General features: G+C 40.4%; 1 protein-coding gene across 6 annotated transcripts in view; it reads left to right on the top strand.

The window, feature by feature from the left end:
• Window positions 1-17,362, top strand: part of Sytl2 (synaptotagmin like 2) — a 108,566-nt gene that overhangs the window by 88,621 nt on the left and 2,583 nt on the right. For 4 of the 6 annotated variants that reach the window (XM_029479598.2, XM_021166379.3, XM_021166383.3 and 1 more), the window contains 8 exons: window positions 2,119-2,213; window positions 4,948-5,067; window positions 6,255-6,424; window positions 8,954-9,056; window positions 11,096-11,266; window positions 12,435-12,513; window positions 14,977-15,076; window positions 16,340-16,545. In XM_029479598.2, coding sequence (XP_029335458.1) covers window positions 2,119-2,213; window positions 4,948-5,067; window positions 6,255-6,424; window positions 8,954-9,056; window positions 11,096-11,266; window positions 12,435-12,513; window positions 14,977-15,076; window positions 16,340-16,545 — 1,044 coding nt within the window. The remainder of the gene's footprint in view (window positions 1-2,118; window positions 2,214-4,947; window positions 5,068-6,254; window positions 6,425-8,953; window positions 9,057-11,095; window positions 11,267-12,434; window positions 12,514-14,976; window positions 15,077-16,339; window positions 16,546-17,362) is intronic. The other 2 variants (XM_029479599.2, XM_021166385.3) reach the window with 1 other exon arrangement.

Raw genomic sequence — 17,362 nt, 5'->3', positions numbered from 1 at the left:
AATAACATTCTTACCATAAGACAAAATGTGTGTGATTAAAACTAAATAACCGAAGGTCATAAATATGAAACTGATTACGTTTGAGTAATGGGTATATTGAATTTGACCTATTTACATCACCCAACAACATACACCGTTGCAATAATGCAACAGAAAGGCTTTTACAATCTTATTGAACCACACATAGGATATGACCTAATCTAACTCACCCAAAAGTATACATGCGTGCACACATGTATGCTTTTGTGTGCACGCATACATGTGTGCACACGCACACGCGCGCACACACACATGCACACATACATGCGCACATTCACTCATGTATACACCCATACACAAACACACACAGAGATTCATTAACAGAGATGCACTCCCACAGGCATGCACACCCTTTAACTGGATGGGAAATGGTAAAGTGGGGATTCTAATGAGACACCGTGACTGGATTTGTTGTTTGTGTTTACCTTTCTGAGTCTCAGGCTGGTGAGATCTCATCTAGAATAAGCAAAAATTTAACATAGGTGGCTTAGTTTTGTTTTTCCCTCCTTTGACTTCTTTAACTAAAGATGAAATCATCTAATGTTTAAGGCTAAATGTATATCTTTAAGTTATGAAGAGAAAGAAAATTTGCTTTGTATGTATTGCCTAATGGCAATTTTAAGGATAAGGCCAAATCAATATACTTGTATCATGTTTAAGTCATAACTTGAAGATGATGTTTCAGAAATGTGTATATCTTCAGAAGTACTTATACAACACCTAGTATGCACCAGGCAGCGTAACATGCCTTGAAATAGAAATTCTTTTATCGTAAGAGCTACTATCCACCTTAATAAAAGCTTACCCAGTGTGATTCATGTACAAAAGAAGAAAATAACTTTCAAACTACATATATGCAAATTAGAACTCAATCTCAACCTCTGACCATGCCTCCCTTACATACATTATTGTATTAGAAAGAAATCATGTGCTATCTTTTCTTAATCAATTAGTAGAGTATATTAACTTGAAATGTTTAAACCTGACCCTGATATACTAAAACTTCTTGGAGTCAAATGGTATCTAAATATATTCTTTAAATTATTATTTTTTAATACAGGGTGGTTCAATGTAGCCCTGACTGGCCTGGAACTTACCATGTAGCCTAAGGTGTTCTCAAACTCACAAAAAATCCTCCTGCTTTTAAATATCCAGTGCTGGGATTAAAGACCTGCGCCACCTTACCGGCTAAAACAATTACTTTAAAAATTATAGTCTTTCATAATTCTGAGTGACAACCATCATCAGATCCATGGTATCACCTCTGTCTCTGTCTCTGTCTCTGTCTCTGTCTCTGTCTCTCTCTCTCTCTCTCTCTCTCTCTCTCTCTTTCTCTCCCCCCTCTCACACACATGCACACATACATACACACACTGGAGGGGGGACCCCCAAATAGGAATTTTCCTAATCACTAAATAAACAAATCTGGTCTTAGGCATATCCATAGCCAAGGGTCCTTACTGTTGAGTTGTGAACAAAAATCCTAAGTGTCCAAATGAAATAGTTTTTCAGCCTGCAGCATGTTGAAATGTGATGGAACTTGTTGGGGGTGGGGGTAGGGGAGATGAACCAATGCATTTGAACTTGGGGTTCAAAGCTCTGATGTGGAAAAAGATAAGTAAAATCAATTCACATTGACAAGCAGGAGTCTTTTTGAGACTGTGGTCTGTCTCCTTTTGTATCCCTGACTGTCCTGGAACTCAACATGTAGCCCAGGATAGCTTCAGGTCTACAGCAGTACTCTTGCCTCAGCCCCAGTGTGTTGCTGGGATTTGAGCTATCATGTCTGGTACATAATATAATGTAAGACCAAAGCAAATTAAGTAAGAGCAAGTGGTTTTGTTTGGTTGCTTGTTTTCAATTTGTTTTCATTTGGTTCAACTCCCTTTTAAGTTCTCTCTCTGGACATGACTTACATGAAGCACTTGTCACTTACCTCATGATCCTATGCATGCCAACTACTACACCTTTAACCTTTATACAGAACAGCATTCATAAATGAAAGCAAAGTGTATTCTCAATGTGTGCATAATGTCTAATGGTTGTGGATAATTTTGAAATCTAAATGCTGCTCTCTAGTTTCCACAGTGCCTTCACTGCCTGATCATCAGTTTTCCCACCCTGACAAACTCAAAAGGATGAGCAAATCCGTGCCAGCATTTCTTCAAGATGAGGCAAGTTCATGTTTTGAACCATTTTGAAAATGGAGACTGGTAGGTAGTATTGCTTTGCCACCAAGGATGTCAAGTGGGGTAGCTCTTGCCTCCCAAGTCAGCGCAGGCAATATTGTTGATCCAGGAACAGGGCAAGCATGGCATGCCTCATTTCACTCAGACAGTAGTTATTCTGGCCAGTGAAGTTGGGTTGAATAGATCTAGGAACGTGAAACTTTTGCTTCAAAATAGGTACAAATTAAGAAATCTGGGGAAAATATGTTGTATAAATTAACTGTATCTATAGCTAAGAGCTGGTTTGTAAAACCATAGGAGATACGACTATTTCCAAAGCTCCTGTTAAAATAATCAGCCAGCGTCCACAAACTTTACGTTCATGATTTCACTTAATTCTCCAATGACCATGGAAGGTATGCACCACCATTATCCCCGACTATTACAGGTGAAAAAAAATAAAGCCTATGGAAATAAAATATCTTCATGCAGCCGGATTGTGGACTTGCATCCAGATCTGATTTCCCTGCTGGTAACCACTGTGCCAGAACCATGTAGGAACATAACTACGCCCCACAACTTATCAAGTTCAGAATACGTACCAGGAGCTCAATACTCCAGCTAGTTTCCAAATACCCAGAAACTACTACAAAGTGGATCTAACACTTTACCTGACGTGTTTTGACCTAGTAAGATCTCATTTTTTTTTTTTTTGCTGTCACATGATTAGAAGCCTGTGGTCTATAGTAAGATATTTCCAGTTCTGGCTAAAAGCTATATTGTTGTATTACCAGGAACAGATAAATTCTTTACTTTCAGTGAGTCTGGTTTTTGACTATATACTATATGAGAGTATTGGGACTGAATGACCTAATGCAAAGAAAACACATATCACGGTGCCTGGCACATAGTGAACACTCAGTAAAGGTTAGAATCTGTGATTTTAGGTTTTGCCCTAATTTCTGAAGGGGAAATGAAAGGCTTTATACTCAAGCCAATCTTCTTAGAAGACAGGATGTGTGCAAAATTCTGAGCAGGATGTAAAGAGCACCCTACTCCCATCCTGAGTATCCTTCTGTCCCTTAGGGACTTTGGAGAAACAGCACCTGCAAATATTTGGTCCTTGCAGATGTTTAAGAACCCTACACTACAGTTTGGGAAAAAAAAATCACTCATTTTGTGGGTAGAACTAACTCATTAGCTGGGTGCTAGCCAGCATAAACTCCACACAACTTCTGTCATTTAGGCCTTTTGAGGTCTGCTCTGGTCTTAGGTGGTCATAGGAATGAAACATATAATGAGAGGTGAATTGTCCCGGTATATATTTGTTAAGTGTCTCCTTCAGTTTTAACCTGCTGGCTCAGCCCTTAATGGGACATTTGGCTTTGTGCATCAGAGGCGTCAGATTGAAATGGTATCACCTTACCTTTCTGAGCACGGAGGCTTTCCTGCAGAGGAAAGGATGCACTGATGAAATCGGCCCTTGCCCCTCTATCAGCTGTCCCTTTGAAACTTAGTCCCATTTATTTACTGAGTGCTAGCTATGTGAAAAATGCTGCACCAGGCCCACAAGGCAGGGTCCCATCTTCCCATAACTTATTAATGATCTAGTATACCAGTAGAATATATAATGTGTTCTGAGAGGGGAATGGATTGTTTAGTGTGTGGGAAGGGAATGTAACATCAGAGATATTTAAAAGGTATGGACTTAAAAAAAAAAAGTCCTTGAAACAAGATTCTTTTCTCTTCCATGTAAGTCATTAATTTTTTTCTTTAACTCCTTCATTAATCTGCATTATAATTGACATCTATGATGTTGGTGTGTAATTGCATGATCCTGGAATATGCTGGCATGAACTAACTACTCTTCCACAGCCCGGGAGCCATTGTGCTGCTCCATAGGCCCTGCATTCCCCAAGGAAAATTGTTATGGATGATGAACCTTATAAGACAACCTTCCACAAGCTTTAAGTATAAATGCAATTGAATTCCTCACTGCTGTTTTCCCTCCTTGTTCTAAGGAGATGTTCCTTGGGATGTATTTAAAATTAGTATCCTATGCTTTTTAAGTTTTAAAGCCATATGTTGAAAGTTAGAGAATGGATAATTTAAAAGACTTCAGCAACAAAAGGATGAATGCAACAACACTATAGGTTATATAAGGGGTGCTTTGCACTTAAAAATATAAAATGTAATTGAAACTCGTCAGACTAGCTCTTATTATTCCTAGTTTAATAGTATGTTTAGCAAAAGGTTTTGATTTTTAAGAAAACTAAAGCTAAAATATTAAGAATGAAAAGACTTAAGCATGGTATTTTATACTTTGGATTTCATAGATGTTTTATGATATATGTAATATATATATCATATATGCATATATATATACATACATACCTTCTCTAGGGAACGTAGACATATTAAAAGAGTGACAAGAAAACTCACAGTGGTGCTGTTTTCCATAGGTCCTGGGGGTCACACAGTGGTGAAAGATCACTTTGCCATCCTCTTAGCACACTGCTCTCTTAGGTGAAGTTCACTGCAGACCACCACTCTATCCAGAATCCCCAGCAATTAGCCCCTAGCATCCATTGCCTTTGGGAAATGTCACAGACCAGTGTGTAATAAGATACCATCCTCGCCTGGACATAGATTCTAATGTTGACTCATTCCAAACTTAAAATATTCTGACCTTGACTCATTCCAAATATAAACACTGCATATGTGATGTGATGTCTTGTAGAGCGATGACAGAGAAACAGACACAGCATCAGAGAGCAGCTACCAGCTCAGGAGATACAAGAAGAGCCCCAGCTCATTAACCAATCTTAGCAGCTCCTCTGGCATGACGTCCTTGTCCTCTGTATGTAAACAAAGGCTCCATCTTAATCTCTCTCTGCTGCTCTAAACTTTGCTCTTTTATGCTCCTGCTCACTGGAAAGTAGCCTTTTGTCTTAGCTCTAAAATGTCATTTTTCTTTAATTTCTAATAACCTTCCAGCTAGCTATATATTCCAATTCTCATAGAATGAAGGGTATAATGTGCATTATAATTAAAAAAAAACTTTTTGATATGCTTTAAAAATTGGCAACAATATGAACCATTCTTCTTTTTTTTTTTTTTGACAAACAAGAGTAGCTATTACAGAACCTGCTTATCTCAAACATGATTTTATATACAACTTGTCGGCACACAGTTGTACCTGTCTTTAGATCAAGTCTTGTGAGGAATGGGATAGCACTCCATTGCCTTCTGGGAGGATCCAGAACAAGCTTTTAAATGGAAAGCTCCCAAAGCAAAGTGAATGTGATCATACGGAACTTCTCCCATAAATTAAGGTAGCTCATGTGGTGTCCATATAGAAATACACATGTGAAATGGCATTGGCATTCATTTCTTTAAATATTTTTCTACTATCCATACACATTCATACTCACTAGGTATACTAGACAAATTGCGCCATGCTTAAATTCTTACTAGCCTTGTATTTCTGAAGCCCTTTTAAAAAAATCTATTTAAATTGATTTCCACCCCCTGATAATCTATGCATGCCTTGGGAAGGCTCTAAGTTCCCTTCATCAATCATAGATAGCCTACCCTTCCTGAACTCTGAAAGCGCAAGGCTCAGCAAGCATTTCTCTAGATTCAGAGGATAAGAAACAGGGTAAAATTCCTTTATAGTGTCATGGAATTTTAAGCGATGTGTCACTGTGATTTGTGCCTGGAGTTTCTCACATCCTTTTTCTTTGGCATTTTAAACACTAAACATGGCTAACAGAGAATGCCACCTAGTGTAAAACCACCGTTTTGAGATGAACTCGCATCTAAATAACTTTGTGTTGCACTATTATCTGTCACTTAGCAACAATTAAAGCCTAATCATCTGTATCATGTCAGATCACCTGTGTTGGTATTACCTTATGCCATATCAAATTAGCTGGTTTTATATGCAAGCTGGAAGCATAATGCCAAGCAGAGACTGTGTGTGAGCCACTTGCACTGGGGTGTCAGGAATGCGACATAAACACTGCCTATTTCTGATGCACCCAGGCGAGTGGCAGTGTGATGAGCGTTTACAGTGGAGACTTTGGCAACCTAGAAGTGAAAGGAAGCGTGCAGTTTGCACTCGACTACGTGGAGTCCCTGAAAGAGCTGCATGTGTTTGTGGCCCAGTGTAAGGACTTAGCAGCAGCAGATGTTAAGAAACAGCGCTCAGATCCGTAAGTACAGACCTGGGAAGACTCACCCATTTTTTTTTTCTTAGTCCTCAGTCAATCTGGTAGGGATTCAAGAAATCAAAGCCATCCACGACAGGGTCTGTGTGTGCTTGTGTTTAAAGGGGTCTTTGAAAAGTTGGCTACTTTATAAACCCATATGCCAAACATTCGATTATAAAAAGGATACAGAGAAGCGCTAAATACTTCAGTTTGGGGACTTTGGAGGCATTGCTTGAGACAAAGATTAGAGACAAGTACACCATAAAGGTGGATTCAGAGGCAGCAAAATCCAGAATAAAATCAGACCCCTGCTCCTCCTGGCAGACTTTCAAAATTTTTCTAAAATTAGAGACCCAAGGGACAGACTTCATAATGTTCATTGTTGTGAAAACACTTAAGACTTAATAATCAAGTAGTTCCCATATTTAAATTATGCCCTACACAGCCAAGTGTAGTGACACACATCTGTAACCCCAGCTGGAGGATGGTAAGTTAGAAGTAAGCTTCTGGTGTCTCCAAACAAATGAATAATAAATTCAGTGTAGTCTGGCATGGGAACTTTAGGAAGAACTGCTAATTCATCTTCTAAATCACGTGAGTGAGTACATTTCAGTTTGTTTGACGGTTGGCCTTTGAAGAAGTCTGATTTGTGACCATTTCTCTGGGTTATTCCCAGTTGGCTTTTGTTCTTATTTGATTTCAAAGAGCAATGAACTGTTTTATTACAGAGTAGAGTAGACAATCATATCCATTCTAAATATATCCCCCTAAAAGTTAAAAGGTACTTCTATACATCAAATGGTGAAACATTCCCTTTTTATATTTTTAGACATGTAATTTTACTTTCAATTTATGAGTGCTTTGCTTGCAATGTATGTGTATGAACCAAATGAGAGCCTGGTGCCTAGAGAGGCCAGGAGAGAAACAGAGCCACTATAACTCAAGTTGAACATGGTTGTGAGCTGCACATTGGTACTGGGAACCAGCCCGGATCCTCTGAGAGACATTGAAAGCACTCTGAATCACTGAGCCATTTCTCCAACCCCATTTCTTCTTTCTAAAAATAATTTTTATTTATCCTTTGACAATTTCATACATGTATATATAGTACATTTTGATCTTATTCTCTCCTCCTCCATCCCTGTCTCTTGTCCCTTTCTCATTCTCTGTGGAACCTTTCTTTATCCCAATGTGTTCCCTTCCCACTCACAAGTATTTCTATAAAAACAAAACAAAACAAAACACGAGCTTAATTAGGGTTGCTCACGTGATTATAAATATGGTTTGGTTATTGCATCATGGGTAATTGAATATTGGTAATTTTATCATGGCTGCACCCTTGAAGAAAAATAACTTCTCCTTCCCCATCAACCATCAATTGCCAATAGCTCCTCAACTAGGGGTAGGACCTCATGTTTCCTTCCCATACACCTGGAATGTTGATGTTTTCCATCTTGTATAGGTACCCACAGCTGCCATGAGCTCATGAGGGTTATCCTGTGTCATGTTCAGAAAAGTGTTTAGCAGCACTCTTCTTCATCCTCCATCTCTTATATTCTTTCTGCCCCTCTTCCTCCAGTGTTACCTGAGCTTGGGGGTTGAGGAGATTGATAGAGATGACCCATATAGGGATAGACACTCAAAGGTCTTGTTCTCAGCATTTTGACCAGTTATGAATCTCTGTGCTAAAAAACGTCCCACTGCTAAAAAACGTCCCACTGCGAAAGAAAGCTTCTCTGACCAAGGCTAAGGGAAGCACTGATGTATGGCTATAAACACAAACATTTAGAAGGCAGTTTGATAATATGTTCATTTAGCAAAATAACAGTGGTAGGTACCCCCAGGAATACCACCATAAAATTTTGAGCAAGTTTACCCAGGTATGAGTTATGACCTATGAAACAGACCTCAACTCCAATCAGAAAGTAGTTGGTTACCCTATGACGTCTATGTTGGTCCTGCATCAGTGAGCTTGTCTGGCTTGCCAGTATTGTAGCATGCAGGGTGCATGGGTAAGCTCGCTGATTACGTTTCTCTCCTGGTGGCTTATATCGAGCACCTTGCAATACTGTGAAAGCTAGCCAGTGAAGTAAGTTTCCAGGTCAGTTTCAGCTTTGTTACTCTCTGCCCTGCCACCAAAGTGGGTGGTGTATTTAGGCAGTTAGGTCTTAGTATATAGTTCTAGTGGACAACCAAGACCAATGTCAGCAGCCCATGTTATTCAGAGGTGCAGCTCTGGGACCTCTCTGACCAACAATTTAGATAATCTGGCAGTAGGATTTTTTTTTTCACTTAATAACTTGTGGTTTCTAGGGGGTGGCTTCATTAAATCATTCATTCTACTAAGATTTCTTAATCCACTTAAACATTTAAAAATATAAAGGTGTGGACAGAAACATTTCTTTTTTACTGTTTTTATCGACACCACAGGATAATTTCTGCTCCTAATTTTCAATGTGTTATAAAAGGTAGATGTGAACATATCGCTTTTGTCTTCTCTGACTTTTACATCTCTCCATGTTTCTTTTTTAGGTATGTAAAGACCTATCTGCTACCAGACAAAGGCAAAATGGGCAAGAAGAAGACACTCGTAATGAAGAAGACCTTGAATCCTGTATACAACGAGATATTGAGGGTATTTCTAAATTCTGTCCACAGACAAAGCTTTGTGATGACCTGGGGAAATAGTCACGTCTGCTTGGATGGTGTCAGTACTGAAAATGTCAGCACCCCAGCCTCAACCGCCATTTTCTTTTTTCCAGTCACAGTGTGTTCCTTTCTAAAATTGAGCAGAAGTTCTTCTTCTTCTTCACATCCCCACATTTTCTGTTCCTTCAGGCTGGAATAGACTTCTTCCCAATCCTTTCTTAATTGTACCTTAAGCTACTATTAAATACTTCTACCATAGCAACCATAATTCCTCTAATGACAACTGACTCCCTAACCTTATGATGGCCTGTGTCAACATTTAGTACGTTAACCTTGACAGTAAGGGTTAAGTTCCATAAGGGTAAGGACTAATTCTATGGTGCGTATAGACTGTATAACACTCTGGCACCTCAGATCTCAGAAATGAGGCAAATGGTAATTTCCATATATACCCCTTTTACGAATCGCAGACTAGACATTAAATGAGTTAATGTTCCACATTAGACATTTAACACATACTGATCCACATGCGCAATGTTTAGTGTAGGGAGCACCACAGGAATGTTTATTGGAAAGATGGACAGGTGGGCTGTAAGTGGAAAGTTGCCTTGCTCACATACGTTCTTTGTCTCCCAACATGGGATGTCGTGTGACATCTGTTATGATTGACAAATGAGTTAAATAAGAGGTCTTGTTCATTCTCTGTTTCGGAAAACTACAAGTATTTGATAATCCTCCAGGACAAAGGGAAGAAGCAGTTAAGTGATGGTGTCAGTCGTCCACGACTGAGGTAGCCATCTGCGGATTCATGCAGCAAGTTTGTAATTACCATTTGACTGTGACATATCCCAGGACCCTAGTTATTTCTGGGTCAGCTGCTTCAACCCTATACTCAGGAAAAGCCAGCTAATTTAAATAGTAAATTCAGGGAATGGTAGGTCTGATATAGCCAAAATGGACCTTCAAGTAATATGTCACAAAGCCAAATGGAGATTATTTTTAGATTGGAAGTACTATTATTCCTTCCATGATTATATATAATCAAGGAGTGACTTAATTTGAGATGAGAAACTGTTAGGACACCAAATCTTTTCTACCTAACTGTGTGAAGCTGGAAAAAATCAAATTTACTTTGTTATTATTATTATTATTATTATTATTATTATTATTTTGATCTGATAATGTGAGAGGTCTGTTTTCAGGGCAGAGAGTATATGGGGGCTATACCTCGTGTTTAAGTTTCTGTGAACCCAAAGCTGTTTTAAATAATGAAGTCTAGTTGGGCCTGGTAGTGCACACCTATAATCTGAGAACATGGAGATGGGGTAAGGGAAATGTGGTGTTATCCTTAGCTTCATAGCAAGTTTGTGCAGCGGGCCTTAAATGAGACCTTCTCTCAAAATAAAATTAAATTAAATTAAAAAAAGAAAAGAAAAGAAAAAGAAACAGGAAAAATGAGTCTAAAAAAAAAAAAAAGAGAGACCTTGTCTTTAGGTGGAAAAACAGAACTAGAATCGATTTGAATTGTATTTTTAGATCGAACCTGATTGGTGGTGGCATATGCCTTTAATCTCAGCACTTGGGAGGCAGAGGCAGGCGGATTTCTGAGTTCGAGGCCAACCTGGTCTACAGAGTGAGTTCCAGGACAGCCAGGACTACAAACAGAGAAACCCTGTCTCAAAAAAACAATAAACAAACAACAACAAAAATATCTATCTCATGTAAAAGCATCCAACAACGGTTGAATAGTTGATGTTTGTTTTTAGAAAGCTCTTTCCAGCTATGATATTTGAGCCACGGTTTGCCTTTTCCAGCAGAGGGGAAAGCATCCGAGTTCGTGAAAGACTGGGCTTTAGCTCTTTGAAATTAGACCCGTGGAGTAAGATGCCTTGGCCAGCCTTTTGAGACCGGAAACCAAACAGATGAGGCACTTTGGATCCACACAGATGAGCTTTCATCTCGGTGTCATAACTTTGGCATAAGGTGGCGCTAGTCATCGTTTTCATTTTCTTCTCTTCACTGCAGTATAAAATTGAAAGGCAATTCTTAAAGACGCAGAAGTTGAACCTGTCCGTTTGGCATCGGGATACATTTAAGCGCAACAGCTTTCTGGGGGAGGTGGAGCTCGACCTGGAAACGTGGGATTGGGACAGCAAACAGAACAAACAGCTGAAGTGGTACCCGCTGAAGAGGAAGGTGGGTTCAGAGTCCCTTCTTTGTGTGGGGGAGCGATCTGGTGTACAGGGAAGAGCCCGGTAGCACTTACTTTGCAGTGCCGGTGTGGAAAGTGGGACCATTTGAAGCTAAGATAGAACTTACGTTGTGAATTTGGAAAAGAAAGAGGTTTTAAAATTATATGAAGAACCTTACATCATTCCATGCAAATGTCTGACTTCAGTCTTCAAGAAGGTCATTTGTGTTCCAATTCTTTGAAATCTGAGATAGACTTTGAGCCTAGCATATGGTGAGATTGTCCCTTGAGAAGACTGTGCCTTGTTTTGTTTAGTTACAGGGTCTTACTACATAGCCCATGCTTGTTTGAAACTTGCCCATTAGCCTAAGGTAGCCTCAGACTCATGGTCTTCCCAGCCAAGATCAGAGTCGGGGTCCCACAGGCTGGGGACAGTGTCTAGCCCGGGGCTAGCGGAAGGGGAAGCTCTGGGTTGTCCCAGGGGTGATTGTCCTTAGCTTGGCAGAGTTAATCTGGAAATATAGATGGGCCTTCGGTGGGAGAGTTGTGCTGCAGGTCTGTGGACAAAGGCCGTCCCCAGGTTCCTCATGGCAGGTCTTGATGAAAGCGACAGTCCTTGTTTAACCATATCAGTTTATTAGCTGTTCATGGTGGAAAATGGATGCATAACTATACCGTACCCATTTCTCAAGGTGGACCTGAGGTTAAATACCTTTTGCAGGGAGGAATGTCTAGGAAGGAAAGCTTATTGGCTAAGACCTCTGGGACTCTAGGTAGCTCATTAGCATGGAGAACTCTGTTCTGGGCCTATGTGACTTCAGGTCACATTTCCTTGTGTGAGGAGTGTGGCACATGTTCCAAGCCAGGAATCTGGCAGGGCCGCCTAAGTCTCAGGTGTGTGCCCACCGAGTCTTTAGGTCTCAACCTGCTCTACCTTACCAAGCTTCCTGGCATGGTTTTACTGCCCAACAGCAACATTTTTTCTTAGTTATAAAAATAATTATGTAGCTTGGATGCAGAGGGAAAGCTAAATTTAGAGCAAACAAGTGACCCATAGTCTCAGAAATGGGACAGATATGGCCCTGTGACTTAGTGTTCACTAACAGGATAGTAAACATCTGTTCTTTTCACCTGCTAACATTCCTTTGGTTTGTTTGTTTGTTTGTTTTTCAGACAGCACCAGTTGCCCTTGAGACAGAAAACAGAGGTGAAATGAAACTAGCTCTCCAGTATGTTCCGGAACCTAGCCCTGGTATGCAATGACTTTGTCTTCACATCCAAACCCTCTGCTTACCTCTTGCTCTCCAGATAACTTGGGTTCTGTTCTGTTTTCAAAAATGGATCGCTGAGCACACATATTAAGTTAATAATTATATAGACCAAAGGAATCATCTCAAAGTTGTAAACGAGAAAAATCTCATTATTTCTCTTACGGTACGAAATACATAATCCTTAACATCTTCACCATTTAGTTCAGTGATAGGAGCTTGCTGTGGAGCAGATTGCCACAACTTTGTCATCGCCCCATTAAACAGCATTATACCCTTTAAACAGCAGCTCCCCTTCGCCAACTCCCAGAGTGTAGGAAATACCAATTTACTTCCCACTTCTATGAGGAAATTCTTTGTTTTGTCTTTTCCAGCCCTGTACAAAGTCCTTGTTTTGATTTCTCCTTGGTTCCTGAAAATCTTGGTGTTTGTACCATGTGAACAGGCTTTGCTGTAGTGAGCGTCTAGGCCTATTGACAGAGCTGTGATAGGGGAGAAACTCAAGGATTCCTTTCCCAAATGTGAGCTCAAAGGATTCATAGAAAGTGCCTAGGAAATTGGAGCACATTGATCTTCTCCTCTTAGTCTCATTAGGAGATAAAGCTTTCTGTCTTGATTACCGATTACAGCCTGGGCACTGGGGCCTTAGGTCTTCAGCTAGTTCAACAAGTTCAAAAAAACTGGCAGGAAATGAATTCCAGATTCCGCCAACAACTAATTTCCCAGGCAGATTGTCCTTAAAGCTGTAGAAATGTAGTTAAGTCTGGAGCTGTGTAATTCATGTGTTCAATAACTAAGCCACACATAAAGCTGCTGAGGAAAGGAACAATGGCTGGTGCAGGCACAGGCTGAGATAGAAAAGAGCATGCTACACTTAAAGAAGAAAGGAGGAAGAGGATGAAAAGAAAGAAGAAAAGAAAAGGAAGAGGACATTTTACACTTAAAAGAAAAAAGAAAAGGGGGAAGAAGAAGAGAAGAGGAGGAAGAAGGAGAGAAGAGGAGGAAGAAGATGAAAAGAAGAAGAGATGGAGGAGAAGGAGAAGGAAGAAGAGGAGGAGGAAGAGGAAGGGCAAAATATATTTTTAAGTTAAATTGAGGCCCAACCGTTATTCTATAACTGCTGGGTCTTTTTTGCATATGACTTTGTATCCTGTCGTTTGAGGTCAATCTCTACAGAAGGGCCATTTCTAATTTTCCTCACTGACTTGGTGGTGAGGGCTGAGGGAATTACATGTTGCAATGTTCTTCCCCTTGTCTGCGTTTTTACTCTGTAGGTCTCTCTACGTTTTCCTCCCCTTCCTCGACCTACCTAAGTCTCAGGCGGAGTCTCAGCTCCACACCGCCTGTCCTGACTCAGCTGGTTCTCACTAAGGACAACATTTTGTAAAGCACTGCAATAACGGCTTGACATTTCACACCACATTTCATTTTTGTCCTTTTATTTGCATTAATTTTGTTTAAGTTGATTTCTCCTGCTAAGCCACATAAATTTCCAAGGGGTATAAATTATTTATCATATTAATTGTATGTATATGTATGTGTGTATCTGCACACACACACACACACACGTATGAGTACTTTATAGATGTAGCTGTAGAATAATGAGTATGGTTTAGTTGACCAGACTAAACCACCCAGAAAAATCTAATAGTGTTCCTCTGTTTATATGCAATCAGTCTAGCAGCAACTTCAGACTAAGCCAACTTCTTAGTAATTATCTATGATACTAACAATTATACTTATATATTCAATAACCTTATTACATATGTAAGAATGTTTAACATGGTGGAGAAGAGGCTATTGAAAAAAAGCCAGCATCCAGTTTTGGTTACTTTACACTCAAATCTGCCTTTAAAATGTCTTCCAGTTTACCAGTTCACACTGGCAATGGTATTGGAAGGGGTTGTGCATTCTCTTGGTACGTTTTGAATGTAGCTGTAAACAGATGCTCCATACCCCTGGTGTCTTACATTGCTCAACCAAGTGAAACCCCAGAAACACAAATGCCCTGTTCTTGGAAGCATTATGGATGTTGCCACTGTCCAGAACTGCTTTTCTCATTTTTATTAGTTCTTTGAATTTTATGCAGTGTATTCAGATTATATTTGCCTCCCTCCCAACTCTACCCAGAGTCACCTTTACTTACCAAGACAATTTTGTGTCCTCCCCTATCCCCAACCTCAACTATAACAGACCAGGGGCGCATCCTTAAAAAAAAAGTGACCCTCTCTCTCAGAGCACCTAGCTGTTGATAGTCGCTCCTAATTTTATAGAGCTAGCTGACGTCAGGACTTTCAGACTAAGAAGCACAGAGCTGAATGTCCATAAGCTTAACCAGCTTAATACCGTTGAGCCTTAGCTTGTTTCCTTGTACTATCCCATATGCAAGGTAACATCTTTTCCAAAAAGAAATGACAAGACATTTTGCTTTCCTTGTTTAACTACAGGCAAAAAGCTTCCTACAACTGGAGAAGTCCACATCTGGGTGAAGGAATGCCTTGACCTCCCACTGTTGAGGGGCAGCCATCTAAATTCTTTTGTTAAATGGTAAGAACATTCATGACTCCACTTTTCCTTAGCTCTCCTGTAGCCTTGTCTTTGCTGGCTGGTGTCAATTCTCTGTATCAGTGATGTCAACACCCACCACTTACAGATTATTAGACACATCAAACTATAAGTGTCTATGGCATCAGCTCCTAAAGTTTTATTTGGTTTTAAAATCAAACCTAAGAGATTGTGTCTACAAATGAAGCTAGATATTTGAAACTCCCACATAATGTCTTCTGGGGTACCTCTGTCGCTGAGGACAATTCTTACTACAAAATAGCTGTCTTACTTTGGGTTTCTGTTGCGGTAACAAAACATTATGACCAAAAATCAAGTTGGAGAGAAAAGGTTTGTTTGCCTTACACTTTCACATCACTGTTCATCACAGAAAGTCAGGACAGGAACTCAAGTAGGGCAGGACTCTAGAGTCAGGAGCTGATGCAGAAGCCACAGAGCGGCGCTGCTTACTGACTTGCTCCCCATGGCTTGCTCCATCTACTTTCTTATAGAACCCAGGACCACAGACCTAGGATGGCCCCACCTACAATGGGCAGGGCCCTCTCTCATCAATCACTAACTAAGAAAACGACTTACAGCTGGATCTTATGGAGTTAGTTTCTCAATTAAGGGTTCCTCCTTTCAGATGACTCTAGTTTGTGTCAAGTTGACATAAGACTAGCCAGCACAATAGCCTAACAAAATGTTAATGCTGGATGTCATTCTGTTTGGCTTCTTAGGGAACAAGGGAGGATTTCTCCTGTTTCCTATGTTCTGCTTGCCAGGGTTTTGTTTTGGTTCTCTCTGTCTCTGTCTCTCTCTCTGTCTCTCTCTTGTGTGTGTGTGTGTGTGTGTGTTATTCTCAGGAATGGAATGCACTTTTTTGAGACTGGGTCTCCCATTGGCCTGGCTCTTACCAATTAGGCCATTCTGCATGGCTACAGAGACTCAGGAATTGTTCTGTTTTTATTTAATTTCCAGCACTGGGATTAAACGTTCATACCACCCTGCTCAGCTTTTGGTATGGATTCTGGTGCTAGAACTCAGGTCCTCATGCTCTGTCAAAGCATTCCACTAACAGCTATCTCACTTCAATCTTCCTACTTCAGCCAGATGGATGCTGGAATTGTAGATGTGAGCCACACACTTGGCTTTTGTGCTCTCTTCTTCCATTGCCTGTCTGATAGCTGTGCTGAGGGGGCACTGACAGCATACATGTTCCCTTTCTTAACTAAGATGCTGTCACATCACTTTCTCTTTTTGTAGTACCATCCTTCCAGATACCAGTAGAAAAAGTCGCCAGAAGACAAGAGCTGTAGGAAAAACCACCAACCCCGTCTTCAACCATACCATGGTGTATGATGGGTTCAGGCCTGAAGATCTGATGGAAGCCTGTGTAGAACTCACAGTCTGGGACCATTATAAACTAACCAACCAGTTTCTGGGAGGTCTCCGGATCGGCTTTGGAACAGGTAACTTTTGTTACAGGTTTAATTCTCTATGAGCCTAACTCTCTAGAAAATGCTAAAGTTGTAATTGTAATGAAACCATTGAGGGAAAGGTCATCAGGGGTCCAAGGGTTCTTGGATAAGAGGGTCTGAAGAGTCCAGAGTCCGTCCTTTCAGAACCTAAGGTACTGTTGGCAGGTTCCAAAATCAGAGCTTGAGAGTTCTGACTTTGTGGTCAAATATCCTTACCTGGTGAGTACTATATAGCATATCCAAGCCCATGCACATGCATTTCTTTGATTGTACCAACTGAGAAAGTTAAACAATGACATCAGGTATGCCCAAGAAGACAGGTGGTGCCGACATTCAAGGAGGTAGGAGAATAAACTAAGTGTGCTCTGAGCAATCACAGAGACTACCATTTCACCAGTGGGTTACGTGTTTTGTTTCCTTTATGACGTTTGTTTCACGGTCCCAGAAGGCAGTTAGTAATTGTGCAAAAAACCCAATACTCCAAAACAAAATAGTAATAACAATAATGATAATAAACAGTTCGTTTCTAAGGCAATTTATGAGATTGAGTCTTTCAGGCAAAACTCCTTTGCCAGTATCCCTAAGGCATCATCTAGAGTCTTCTCCCCTCAGTATTTAATCCCCACCCCCATTCCTCTATGCCCTGAAAAATTATGATCCAGTTCCCACATTCACATTCAGGTGAAGAGCAATCATCTAGGAGCCATGAGGATTAATAGAAGAGACCTGAGTAGTAAACTAGTTCTTCCTCATACCCCAGGTGTGCTCTCCAGGTGTGTGCACACTCCTCTTTGTCTTCCCTGCCCCA

This window comes from Mus caroli, unplaced genomic scaffold, assembly GCF_978045245.1.
Source record: "Mus caroli unplaced genomic scaffold, Mus_caroli_1 scaffold_8, whole genome shotgun sequence".
Taxonomy (NCBI): Eukaryota; Metazoa; Chordata; class Mammalia; order Rodentia; family Muridae; genus Mus; species Mus caroli.
Note: the sequence above shows the minus strand (reverse complement) of the source record. Positions and strands in the feature narration are given on the sequence as shown.